The sequence below is a fragment of the Convolutriloba macropyga genome, chromosome 8 (assembly GCF_964194025.1).
Source record: "Convolutriloba macropyga chromosome 8, txConMacr16.3, whole genome shotgun sequence".
Classification (NCBI taxonomy): Eukaryota; Metazoa; Xenacoelomorpha; order Acoela; family Convolutidae; genus Convolutriloba; species Convolutriloba macropyga.
In genome coordinates this window covers 20,206,859-20,219,935 of record NC_134475.1, presented here as the reverse complement: position 1 = coordinate 20,219,935, position 13,077 = coordinate 20,206,859, and the positions used below count along the sequence as shown (strand labels likewise).

The 13,077-nt window shown below is 36.2% G+C and overlaps 3 protein-coding genes across 7 annotated transcripts in view; 1 reads left to right on the top strand and 2 right to left on the bottom strand.

Moving 5' to 3' along the window:
* LOC142344571 (putative H/ACA ribonucleoprotein complex subunit 4) overlaps positions 1 to 6,980 on the bottom strand; it is a 556,150-nt gene extending 549,170 nt beyond the window's left edge. Inside the window, exon 1 of the mRNA XM_075396347.1 lies at positions 6,959 to 6,980. The gene's annotated coding sequence lies outside the window, so the exon portion shown is untranslated. The remainder of the gene's footprint in view (positions 1 to 6,958) is intronic.
* LOC142344573 (eukaryotic peptide chain release factor subunit 1-like) overlaps positions 1 to 6,983 on the bottom strand; it is a 271,614-nt gene extending 264,631 nt beyond the window's left edge. The window contains exon 1 of the mRNA XM_075396350.1: positions 6,958 to 6,983. The gene's annotated coding sequence lies outside the window, so the exon portion shown is untranslated. The remainder of the gene's footprint in view (positions 1 to 6,957) is intronic.
* LOC142344575 (uncharacterized) overlaps positions 1 to 13,077 on the top strand; it is a 91,323-nt gene that overhangs the window by 51,956 nt on the left and 26,290 nt on the right. For all 5 annotated transcript variants that reach the window (XM_075396356.1, XM_075396354.1, XM_075396353.1 and 2 more), the window contains one exon: positions 9,438 to 9,523. In XM_075396356.1, the coding sequence (XP_075252471.1) occupies positions 9,438 to 9,523 (86 nt within the window). The remainder of the gene's footprint in view (positions 1 to 9,437; positions 9,524 to 13,077) is intronic.

Below are 13,077 nucleotides of genomic sequence, written 5' to 3'. Positions count from 1 at the left end.
AGCTCAGAGGGAAGAAAGAAAGTGACAGTTTAAGTAAACTGAATCAGCAAAACCTGAAAATACCTGTGATCATAGACGGATACAACACAATGCTAGCCAATCAAGGAAGGCTTGCCGGGATAATTTAGCCCACTATAGTTTCCCTTCTTTATAGCCCCCTCTCACACCTTAGAGTAATTTGTCTCCACAAACAAATAAACGTGCCAATAAACGGGGGGTTTCTGATAATGCATGTTTCATGCGTCCGGTAGTTCTTCATCCATGCTACTGATATTCAGAAGAAGAAGAAGAAGAAGAAGAAGAAGAAGAAGGAGAATTTATTTCTCTCTATTATTAAACAGTTTCCAAACTTAAACAACTAAAACACATTTAATTCCATTCACTGTAAGAGAGAGGACAGTACACGGAGCCTCGAGGCTCACTTAAACTGCCCGACCTAGCCATACATCATAAAATTCAACTAATTGAGTTCAGTTCTTAAATTTTTTTTATAATATCCAGTTGGAAAGCGAAGAAAATATATATATATATATATATATATATATATATATATACCTATATATATATATATATATATATATATATATATATATATATATATATATTGTACATAAAAACGAATTTGAGTGTTTCCCATGTTGCTAATTTAAATATTAAGTTTGCCACAGGCTGTTTAAGGTCAGCATGGACGAAAAAAAAATTTTTCTTTTTTTTCGTATCTTAAAATGTCTATATCTTTCCTTTTTTTTTCCTTTCTCTTCCTTTCTTCCTTTTTGCTTCCTTTTTTCTCCTTTCCCCCTCTTTTCCTGTTTCCCTTTTTTCCCCTTTTTTTCTCTTTTTTCCCTAAGATTCGCTGAAAATTCTATCTAATTTGCGTGGCAAATTTTCTAGTATCTTAAAATGTCTATATCTCGTAAACTAGAAGAGCTACGGGGCTTATACTTTGGCAAAAAAGACCGCAGTAAAAAATTAAAAATTAGTGCAGCCCTCTTCCCTGCTGGTCGGAGCCAGCAGGAATGAAGGCCACCCAACAATTAACACTAATTTGGATTGTACTCACTGTTTATATGTGGTTATTAAAATGTAATTGTAAATAAAATTGTAAATAACAAAGCAACAGGTATATAGCGATCGCTTAATTTTATAGTTGTAATTTTTCGATATTGCAAAGATTTGAAAAACTTGTGCAGCCGTATATCAAGACTCCATACTGAATAAGTGGCTTCACATTAGCCTCATAATAACGTATTAAAGTACTTAGGGGTACATAATGTCTCAACTTTGAAATAATACCACTCTGCTTCGTTAGTTTAACCACCACTGTATGAATATGATCTCTGAACTGCAGCTTATAATCAATATATTATCCTAGATAGCGACAACAATTATCAATTTTAATAGCAAAATCATTTATGGATATACCAATGTTTGAGATAGAATTAGAACTACAGGCACCTGTAATTATGAAATTTACTTGTGATATTTGTTTTAATGTTTAGTGTCAGCTTATTAACGCGTAACCAGCGAGATAACGATTCTAAGTCATCTCTCAATTCCGAAATTGAACATTCAAGGGCGCTTACGTTCGAATCGTCGGCAAATTGGTAAACGTCTGCTTTTTTACAAGCTTCCGAGAGGTCGTTCACGTATATGAGAAACAGGAGCGGCCCTAATACTGAACCTTGCGGGACGCCATAATTTAATTTACGCTAATCCGATGAAAAACCATTACAATCGGTACGTTGCGAGCGACCGGTTACAAAACTAAGAATCCAATTTCTAGCATTGCCACATATTCCGTAACGAGTCAATTTCTTCCCTAAGATGCCATGATCAATAGTGTCGAAAGCTTTCCTTAGGTCCAGAAAACTGTACTAGTAACTGTTCTTGATTCATAATTCTCTCGCAACCGCTCAGTGAGTTCTGCAATCGCATCAATCGTTGAATGCTTTTTCCTAAATCCAAATTGTTTTGAATAGAGAAGCTGGAAATGTTCTAGGTACTGATAGATGCGATTGTACATTATCCTTTCAAAAATTTTACTAAAAACAATTAGCAATGATATGGGTCGAAAATTATTAAGATCTGCTTTACTATCCCCTTTATACAGCGGAACTACTTGGGCTCGTTTTAGATCTTCCGGAAAAATACCCGTCTTAAAAAAATTATATATAAGTTCGATTAGAATTGGCGCTAAACTCTCGCTGCAGCTTTTCAAAACTAGGTTGCATATATCATAAACCCGAAGAAGTTTTAATATTGAGGTTGTCAATCGCCTCTCTGACTTCTAATGGCTTTGTTTTAGACAGCCATAAACAAAAAGACTGTTCATTCGCTTCCAACCGATTGCCTATATCTGAATTCATGCTATCGTCCTCAGAGTTAGTGGTGGTGTGATTCCTATTCAATTCTACAGCAATATTGCTGAAGTAATCATTCAAAATATTAGCAATTTCTGATTTAGATTGCACTATATCTTCAGTACTTAGCTTTATCTGTTCAATCTTAATCTGCTTTCTTTCGGATTTTCCTTGCAGTTCATTTAATGATTTATATGTTTGTTTAGGATCATTGATACAGCGTTCGAATCATTTGCTATAATAATTTTTCTTCAGCTTCTTTAATGCTTCTTCAATTTTTAATCTCGCCCCTTTAAAATTCCTTAAATCTGATGATCGACTAGTTCGTTTCCATTTCCGATGCAAATAATTCCTCCTAGAAATTTTATTTTTCAAATAATTTTTTAGGTATTTAGGCTTGGAACATTGATTAGATTTAAATTCTTTATAGGGAGCAAATATATCAATCAATTCAATGAAAATTTTATGGAAGGTGTTGAAATCCGATGGTATAATTTGAAACTTTTTAGCGACTATCGATTGAATTTCTTGAATTCTATATTTATTATTTAAATAAGATAAACTGCGTGCTCTGGATATCGTGTCTTTGGTTTTTGTAAAATCACTATGATTTAAAGTTAGTAAAACTGGATAGTTATCGGTAATGTTTTGTTAAGTAAGAATATCGAGAACTAAATGATTGAAGCCCTTTGCTACAGCGTGATCTAAACAAGTATTTGAATCATTCCCAACTCGTGTTATTTGGCCATCTACAATCTCAAAATCGTTTGACTCTATAGCTGATAAAAACTTTGATGATGCATTGTTTCTTTTCAAAGTATCAATATTCAAATCGACCATTATTATTACTGGCATTAAAGTTTGAAGTGACTCAAGAAAGAAGTTCATCAAGTCGCCCAATGAATTTCACTTTATTCGATCTTGGTTGGTTGTAAACAACAATAATTACAAAATATAAGCCTTGGTGGAAATTTTTACAGCAATGCTTTCCTCTAGATTAATATATAGCTCTCCCAGTACATCAAAACCATCTTTAATTTGAATGATCACACCACCACTACGTGATTTGTGGTTTCGACTTAGAACGGTGTTGTTTCCGGTAAGGTTAAAGCAATAGGGTGCGTCAGCGTACGTTAGCCAAGTCTCTGTTAGTGCGAGAATGCTAGGAGTATGATTAAAGTTTAATAAAAGTGCCTCTAGTTCTTCGTGATGTTTCTTAATTGAACTGATGTTCAAGTGCAGCACCGATAGGCACTTAATCTCGAAAAGTATTTCCAACAATGAAACCCTGGTTATCATCAATATCTACTGCACACAATTTATGGTCATGTGAATTGTTCAACAAACCAAGCACATAATCTTTCAACATATTGGGGTTTTCCGCATGGTCACGTAATTCATTCAGGAGCGATGAGTACTTATCATCTTTTGGAGTTAATTCTCGTCGTCTCATTACGCCTCTGCTTGGTGTAGGGTGGAATGACATAGGCGGTGGATTGGATGCAACAGTTGTTGTCGTTTGTATGAGACTGTCAGCTGGTTGTTGTGGAGCACTTGGTTGTTGAGATGCTCGTCGAGTCTTCTTACGATTTGATGCCTATTTAGTTAGCTTATCGACGTCCTGTTTCGTTTTTACTTCGATATAGTCCTTTCTTTGGCCATTAGGTACTTCCAGTTTAACCACACAATTGTTCGTTGAAACTTTAAGGTTTTTCTCTACCGTGGCGTACTTGAGGACCTCTCTATCTTTCTCGGGTAAACATTCTTTCATTTGAATGTATTTGTTGTTTGACTTGTTACTTATTCCGTAGAGCAATGACTGAGATCTCCAGATGTAGTTTTTATCTTCGAAATAGACAAATTTGATGATAACCGAAAAAAACTGTACTAGTAACTGTTCTTGATTTATAATTCTCTCGCAACCGCTCAGTGAGTTCTGCAATCGCATCAATCGTTGAATGCTTTTTCCTAAAGAAAGCTGGAAATGTTCTAGGTACTGATAGATGCGATTGTACATTATCCTTTCAAAAATTTTACTAAATACAATTAGCAATGATATGGGTCGATAACTATTAAGATCTGCTTTACTATCCCTTTTTATGCAGCGGAACTACTCGGGCTCGTTTTAGATCTTCCGGAAAAATACCCGTCTTAAAAAAATTATATATAAGTTCGATTAGAATTGGCGCTAAACACTCGCTGCAGCTTTTCACAACTAGGTTGCATATATCATAAACCCGAAGAAGTTTTAATATTGAGGTTGTCAATCGCCTCTCTGACTTCTAATGGCTTTGTTTTAGACAGCCATAAACAAAAAGACTGTTTATTCGCTTCCGACCGATTGCCTATATCTGAATTCATGTTATCGTCCTCAGAGTTAGTGGTGGTGTGATTCCTATTCAATTCTACAGCAATATTGCTGAAGTAATCCTTCAAAATATTAGCAATTTCTGATTTAGATTGCACTATATCTTCAGTACTTAGCTTTATCTGTTCAATCTTAATCTGCTTTCTTTCGGATTTTTCTTGCAGTTCATTTAATGATTTATATGTTCGTTTAGGATCATTGATACAGCGTTCGAATCATTTGCCATAATAATTTCTCTTCAGCTTCTTTAATGCTTTCTCAACTTTTAATCTCGCCTCTTTAAAATTCCTTAAATCTGATGATCGACTAGTTCGTTTTCATTTCCGATGCAAAAAATTCCTCCTAGAAATTTTATTTTTCAAATAATTATTTTTGTATTTAGGCATGGAACATTGATTAGATTTAAATTCTTTATAGGGAGCACATATATCAATCAATTCAATGAAAATTTTATGGAAGGTGTTGAAATCCGATGGAATAGTTTGAAACTTTTTAGCGACTATCGATTGAATTTCTTGAATTCTATATTTATTATTTAAATAAGATAAATCGTGTGCTCTTGATATCGTGTCATTTGTTTTCCTAAAAATCATTATGATTTAAAGTTGGTAAAACTGGATAGTTATCGGTAATGTTTTGTTAAGTAAAAATATCGAGAACTAAATGATTGAAGCCCTTTGCTACAGCGTGATCTAAACAAGTATTTGAATCATTCCCAACTCGTGTTATTTGGCCATCTACAATCTCAAAATCGTTTGACTCTATAGCTGATAAAAACTTTGATGATGCATTGTTTCTTTTCAAAGTATCAATATTCAAATCGACCATTATTATTACTGGCATTAAAGATTGAAGTGACTCAAGAAGTGCTTCAATTCGCTCAAGGAATTCCACTTTATTTGATCTTGGTTGGTTGTAAACAACAATAAGTACAAAATATAAGCCTTGGTGGAAAACTTTTACAGCAATGCTTTCCTCTAGATTAATATATAGCTCTCCCAGTACATCAAAACCATCTTTAATTTGAATGATCACACCAGCACTTCGTGATTTGTGGTTTCGACTTAGAACGGTGTTGTTTCCGGTAAGGTTAAAGCAATAGGGTGCGTCAGCGTACGTTAGCCAAGTCTCTGTTAGTGCGAGAACGCTAGGAGTATGATTAAAGTTTAATAAAAGTGCCTCTAGTTCTTCGTGATGTCTCTTAATTGACCTGATGTTCAAGTGCAGCACCGATAGGTACTTAATCTCGAAAAGTATTTCCAACAATGAAACCCTGGTTATCATCAATATCTACAGCACACAATTTATGGTCAGGTGAATTGTTCAACAAACCAAGCACTTAATTTTTCAACATATTGGGGTTTTCCGCATGGTCACGTAATTCATTCAGGAGCGATGAGTACTTATCATCTTTTGGAGTTATTTCTCGTCGTCTCGTTACGCCTCTGCTTGGTGTAGGGTGAAATGACATAGGCGCTGGATTGGATGCAACAGTTGTTGTCGTTTGTATGAGACTGTCAGCTGTTTGTTGTGGAGCACTTGGTTGTTGAGATGCTCGTCGAGTGTTCTTACGCTTTGAGGAAAATTTAGTTAGCTTATCGACGTCCTGTTTCGTTTTGACTTCGATATAGTCCTTTCTTTGGCCATTAGGTACTTCCAGTTTAACCGCACAATTGTTCGTTGAAACTTTAAGGTTTTTCTCTACCGTGGCGTACTTGAGGACCTCTCTATCTTTCTCGGGTAAACATTCTTTCATTTGAATGTATTTGTTGTTTGACTTGTTACTTATTCCGTAGAGCAATGACTGAGATCTCCAGATGTAGTTTTTATCTTCGAAATAGACAAACTTGATGATAACCGAAAATTGACTAGCTATTGCGCTCCTTAGAAAATGACAGGCTTTGATCCCAGCATGGGTGAGATGGGCGTTGAATATGTTATTAATAAACTGTAACACTTGCTCTTGGATACTGTCCGCCGAATGCCATGCATATGTGAAATTGTTAAAGATTGAACAATCTTTGCGGCTGTATCGTTCCAATTGTAGGACTCTGTCTGATAATTCATTCACGCAGTTTGTAAGATGCACAATTTGGGTTGTTTTTTTAATTCAGAAACCTCGTTGGTGAGTAGCTCCAGGACACTTGCACATTGTGGATTCCCATGTTTCATGTTATTCACCGCTCTTTCAATGTTGTCCATGGCAGTCCTCTGCATTCAACTCAAGCTATTTAATAAGTTTATCACAACAATTAGGCTAAATAATTCTGAGATTGCTCTAGAAGATAACCAACTCACAGTCGGGGTTACTTGTTACGGAATTGAAGAACATTAACTTTAAATCAACTTAACTCGTCCTCGGAATCTGCGGGCGCCCTTCAGCTTAGTGGGCGCCTATTATTTGGTCATTATTAGATTACTAGACGTGCTCTGTAACTGGGGGGCACAAACGGAAAAGATCCACCTATTGTCACACCCCCATCGTTTATTGGCTTATTGTCTGATAAAAACAATCGGCTGTTTTTTAATTATTTTGTCACATAACTACCTAAAAAAAAATTAATATATAACAACCTGAAAAGAAAAAACGTTTATTGCAAAACCAATAGTTTAACTGGTTTTCAACTCTTTAATTGGTGCTAACTGATTTTGCACTGGTTTTGCCTTTTAATTACCGGTTTTTGTCTGCAGAAACCCTCGATTTTGCTAATTTCCCTGGTTTTCGCAGTTATCATGTTTGTGCATCGTGCAAAACTTCAATTTTTTTCTCGAAAATTTCAAAATGTATTTTGATTTTTGTATGAACAGAGAAAAGAATCAAAACCTACTGTGCATGACGAAATCATGAAAATAAAAAATGTTTTCTGAGCTCATTCTGCGAGGTCTTTGAGCAAAATACCCTTAGATTACTATGCAACAGTACCGGGTATAGCCGATTGGCCGTTTAGGAGAATGTGATAAATAAGATTTCGAGCTAGATTCTTGAATTTCGTTACTAATTTATATTGAAAACTTTTGTTAAAGTTGTCTTAAAATGCGTCTAGAAGATGCATTAACACCTGCCACTGAGAAAATGGCATAGTCCGATCTTATTTCTCATTTTTCCAGACGTGAATTTTTTTAGATCAACGTCTTTTCCGAGATAAGGCTCTAATAAACTTACTTTGAACTGATAGAGTTTAACACCATTTCCAGCCAGGTTTGGCACGCAATAATGAAAAAAACTGTAAGCGTACAAAAGGTAACGTCTAAATAAATAGACGTACTAAAAACGATTTTTTCACAAATCTGTATAGCTGAGAAACTTAAAACACGGTAACCTTATGTGTTAATCTAAAATACACAATTAATCTAAATTTTGATAACTTAATTCTTGACTGTCTGTCTTACGCATCTGGCTATGTCTTGCGTGCCATGATCATGCTTCAGTGGCCCGTAGGACTTGATATGAATATATCACAACCGAACGTGAGATTCTTTTTCATCAAAAAACCTTTTTTCCTCGTTCAGCTCAACCCGATTTCTAAGCAAATTTAATGAGCAATCAGTCAATCAGAAAGCAGTCTTGATTTTTTTTTTCAATTTTGATTTGCCATCAGTTTATTTTTTTATGTGTGTGCAATTTTCACTAGTGCTCCTGTCAATATTTTCTGTTTCTACAATTTTTTTGTATGTTTAGGTATTAGGCGGAAAGTCAATTAAGGAAAATTTTCAGCTTTTTGGGAAAAACCAAACACCAATTAAAATATACAAATTATTACCTCAAAATCCACTTGGCAATATTAATTAGACAAACGTTTCCATATACAGTTTTCACAACAAATGTGTTACAAACTGCAAGAATTAGTTCATTTTTAGATTTTTGGCACCTGTTAGTTTAAATTAATCCTGCAATTTGTCTTGACGTTACTTCTCATTACATCCAAAACACTTTTGGTAAAACAATGAATGCAATTTTTGCATAAATTTTTCTATTGTTTGTTTAGTCCGTTGTTTTTGCCAGAGAAATTTTGTTTTTATCGGAGCTTTATAAACAGAACGTGAAATCACACACTTCAAATAGACAGTTTAACCATCATTGTTTAAATTGGACGGGTGGAAGTATTTTTCCGGTAAAATAAGAGCAGGACTGCAAGCTGCAATGGGAAGATTTGATTCAAAAATGTTGCTCAAAATTTTTGCGGTTTTTGTCGAGAATAGGTTGCCAGTGGGTATAAAATAGTGGGGGGGGGGGGGGGGGGGTATTTTGGTGAGGATATATTCTGGGGACTGCAAGGGAGTGGGAGTAAATGATGCGGGGATATTTTGGCGGGGATAATTTCTCATAGCACAAACACACACACACACACTTGCATCTTTTTGACTGCCAAGGGGGTAAACTGATGTAAGTGTGGGAGAGAAAGAAATGAAACTCCTCACTCTTGCATCAGTATCGCCTCTTTGTCAGCTGCCCCCCCCCCCCCGTTGGTCCCCTTATATCAAGATTTTGTCGTGGTATAATTCCTCAAAAGTCTTCCCATTACTGCAGCCCTACTCTTACATCATTTACACCCCCAGGCTAACGAAACCCTCCCCACTCTTGCAACAAAATGCGTAAACATTTAGGCAGGACATTCGACCCGGGTTGTTCAAACTATATAGGATGCAAAGGCATGATAGTGAGTCGTCTTTCAGAAGTGATTGGTCTGCTAGCTTATGTTTCATTTTAGCGGTGGACAGTTGTTTGAACCCGAGAGCAGTACTGAAATGCAAATGATGTACGAGTTCTTATTGGGCAGAGATGTGGACAAGTCTGGTAGGACCTTTTAATAAAATTAATCAAATAATCAATTTAGTTTTATTTTTGTCGGGCCAATTTTATGGGGATTTTTTTTTTGCATTTTGATAACTACGAGCACTGAGTAGTCACCAAATGTCAACTCCATCATTATTCAGTATAAAATTTCAACTCCGCCGAAGAGTTCAGTATGCAGTCGGTGAGCTCGATTCTTAGGTTGCCCAAAGAAATGGGACCTGAGACACCTTGCTAACAAACTTCTCAAACATGACCCATCTTGATAAGATTCTTGGCAAGAAAGTGTCAAGATATGTACAGAAATGCGAGATAAACAAGCAAGAATCAACAGGACTTTTAAAAGAATTGTCAAGTTATAGGGTGCGAAAACAAGAATTAATAAGATTATACCAGATCTGTCGAATTTTTTATCATGATTTATCAAGGAAAATTTCATTGTGAAGTTCCTGTCAAAAAATATGATTTTGCGAAATTTGTTAATGTTTTAGGTTTGTTTCCACTGGTTGCATAAAAATTTTAACTTTTCAAAGTTTTTGGATGTTTAGCTAGTTGTACAAATTTGCCTCACAAATATCAACTGACCAATACTCCAAAGAATTGAAACTACTTCTGTTACAAGCTCGAGAAAAAACTGGAAACTGTTCATAACAAGACAGTATTTTTTGTAAGCTGATGTAAACCATAAAATATACTTTTCAAGAAGTTATCTTGAATTCAATAACCATTTACTTTGGTCAGGTTTTTGAAAGCTAAGTTCGAAGAACAAGAATTATTTTCAAAAACTTTCTAAATCGAGTCTCCCGATGCCAAATAAATGCCGATTTTTGATTCATACATCATTTCTCATGTGGAAGTGACCCATGTCAAATTTTTACCCCAAAAAGATGTAAGATTAGGGGGTAATCGCAGGAATTTTTAGCCAATGCCCTTGAACACTCTTTCATCACTTTGGGGTGTAATGGGGGGGGGGGTAATTCGATGCAAGAGTATGAGGTAATGAGGGTAATTTTGGGTGGTAGAAGGATTCAAGAGCAGGTAGAGTAGAGGTGTAATTATCTTGCTTAGAGGCCTTTTTCTTACATTGTTTCATTGTTTCACTGACACTCTTGAACCAGCAACCTCTATACCCTCCGCCGGCTTTCCGTTGCCTGTACACCACTAAAGCTTGCATAATTCTTGACGGTCCATCTCTATGAATCTACTCCCTATTTCCTATCTTATCTTACGACGTTTTACCCCCCTAAATATACCACCTCTAATCTTACATCTTTTTGGGTGGTAGTCTTTATTGGGTAAAATCTATATATAGAACCCCGCATGCTCCACATTACCTCCATAAACTCCCTTATCTTAGAATTTATTTTTTTTGAGGGGGGAGGTGGTCCAAGCCTCAAAATTCCCCCAATACCTCTTAAGCTTACATCGTAATACTCCAAAAATTACCCCCTAATATTAAATAGTTTTGGGTGGTATTTTCTGTGGAGTAAAAACCAAAAGTTCCCCTCATTAACTTTCATCACTCCCTTACACCCCAAATCTTACATCGTTTTACCCCCCTAAAAGAAGCCACCTAATCTTACATTTTGTGGGTGTTTTTTGAGGGGTATAATTTAAAATTTCCCCATATTTCCCCCATTACGCACCTAATTTTACATTGTTTTACCCCCCTAAATGAACCCCCGTAACCTTACATTTTTGGGGGTATTTTTGAGGGCTAAAATCGAAAAACCCCCCTTCCCCCATCACCCCCGAATCATACATTGTTTTACCCCCATAGAAAATTTACCCCTCTCTTACATTAGTATGGGGGTAATCAGGGGGGGGTAATTTCAACACAGTGACCTCTGATCAAACCCGAGTCAAAGGCACGGTGTGTTTTCAGGCCAAAAGTTACAAGAAATCGCAAGGTTTCAATGGCACAAAAGCCTGGCCAATGGTTGGTCTGGTTTCAATCTGATTAGAGATTTCCATGGTCTGGAATGGAATGTTCACAGGCCAAATGCGACTTGAATGATCTGATCAGGAGTCTTTCTTGAGCGCTTTTTTCAGAGCTCATTTCCATTTGGTAAATAACCGATTTACATAATTTAAAATGTCAAGGAACAAAACCGGAGAACCAAAATGTCTTTCCTGTACAAAAACTAGTTAAGAATGACGACCAATGTGCAATTGGATGAGTGCAGTTTGATGTGGCGCTTGGTTTCATAGCTCTTATGTCTATCTATCGCCAGCAGATGTCAAATGGCTGGGAGGGTCAAAGAACTGTGTCTGTCTATGTGATAAGTGTCTCAGCGCTGATCTCTTTTCTTCGGATTGTATGTTGAATTCGATTCTTGATATAGTTGAGAAAAATTGTCTTGATTTTGAAAACACCCTGCCAAAAAGTCGGGAAAAACTAGTGGAAGGAAAAATTGCTGGCTTCTAAAGAGGTAAAAAGCACTAGTCGTGCTGTAAAATACTTAGAAAACGTTGATGACAGCCTAAAGTGTATTAGACCACAAGTACCTGCGAAAGGTTATTCAGTCAAAGGTAAAATAGACAACGAACTCAGGGGAATTGATCGATTTTGAAGCATATTAGCATAAATTCCCTTGGAAATAAATTGTCTGTTCGACGACTGGGTAGAGCGAAATTCGAGAATGGCGAAAAGCGAAAGTGCAGGCCTTTAATGGTATCATCTGACAACTCCCAATTTTTGTGAGATGTTTTGCTTGATGCAAGTTTCAAAATTACACGCATCTGGTATACATTAAGAACCTCCTGATATCGGCTGACAGAGAAACTGAAAAAAAAATTCTAGCGAAACGTTACGAGATGGTAAACCGGGAAGGTAAAGATCGATCTGATTTCAGAATTAAAAATCTGGAGCCTTTCTTTAGGGATGTTTGTGTTCAAGCCATGGAGGTCGCTTTATGACTGAAAGCTGCCACTTAAGGCGTCTTACTTAATTGTCAAGAAATCAGACCTTTTGACCGCCGACAAATTGTTCTCCAAGTAATCACACCATCTGAGTCCTTTGTCGTGTTTCTTACAGAAATTTGGTTAAAAAATGAAATGCACAATTCAGAAGTGTTCTTGGCATCAAATTTACAAGTTATTGCAAGAAGCAACAGAGATTATGGAGAAACCGGGTGTATCTTGATAGTTGTTCCGTTTGACTATATTTTGAAGTAAAACGAATTGTCCTTGCAGTCATACCCCTTTAGCTGCTGTTGCCCAACTTTAGGAGACTCGATAATCAATATCTTTGCACATATCTACAATCCAACTGCCACATCGGTTTTTGCTATTACTTCAGGGTCTATGGCTGACAGTTTAAGGGATTACCTCGACCAGTTTTCAAAATTTTAAACTTCTAGAGGAAGAAACAACTATAATTTTCACTTTCTCGGGTATTTTAATTTTTCTGGAATTGATTGGTCAATCCTAACCTCTTAAAATTCAACTGAACTTGATTTCATTGAGCTGATTAATAATTACGGGTTGAGTCAAATCTTAGATCAAGGTAGACAAAAGCATGGTGATACAATTGATCTGATTTTACCATGTGCTTC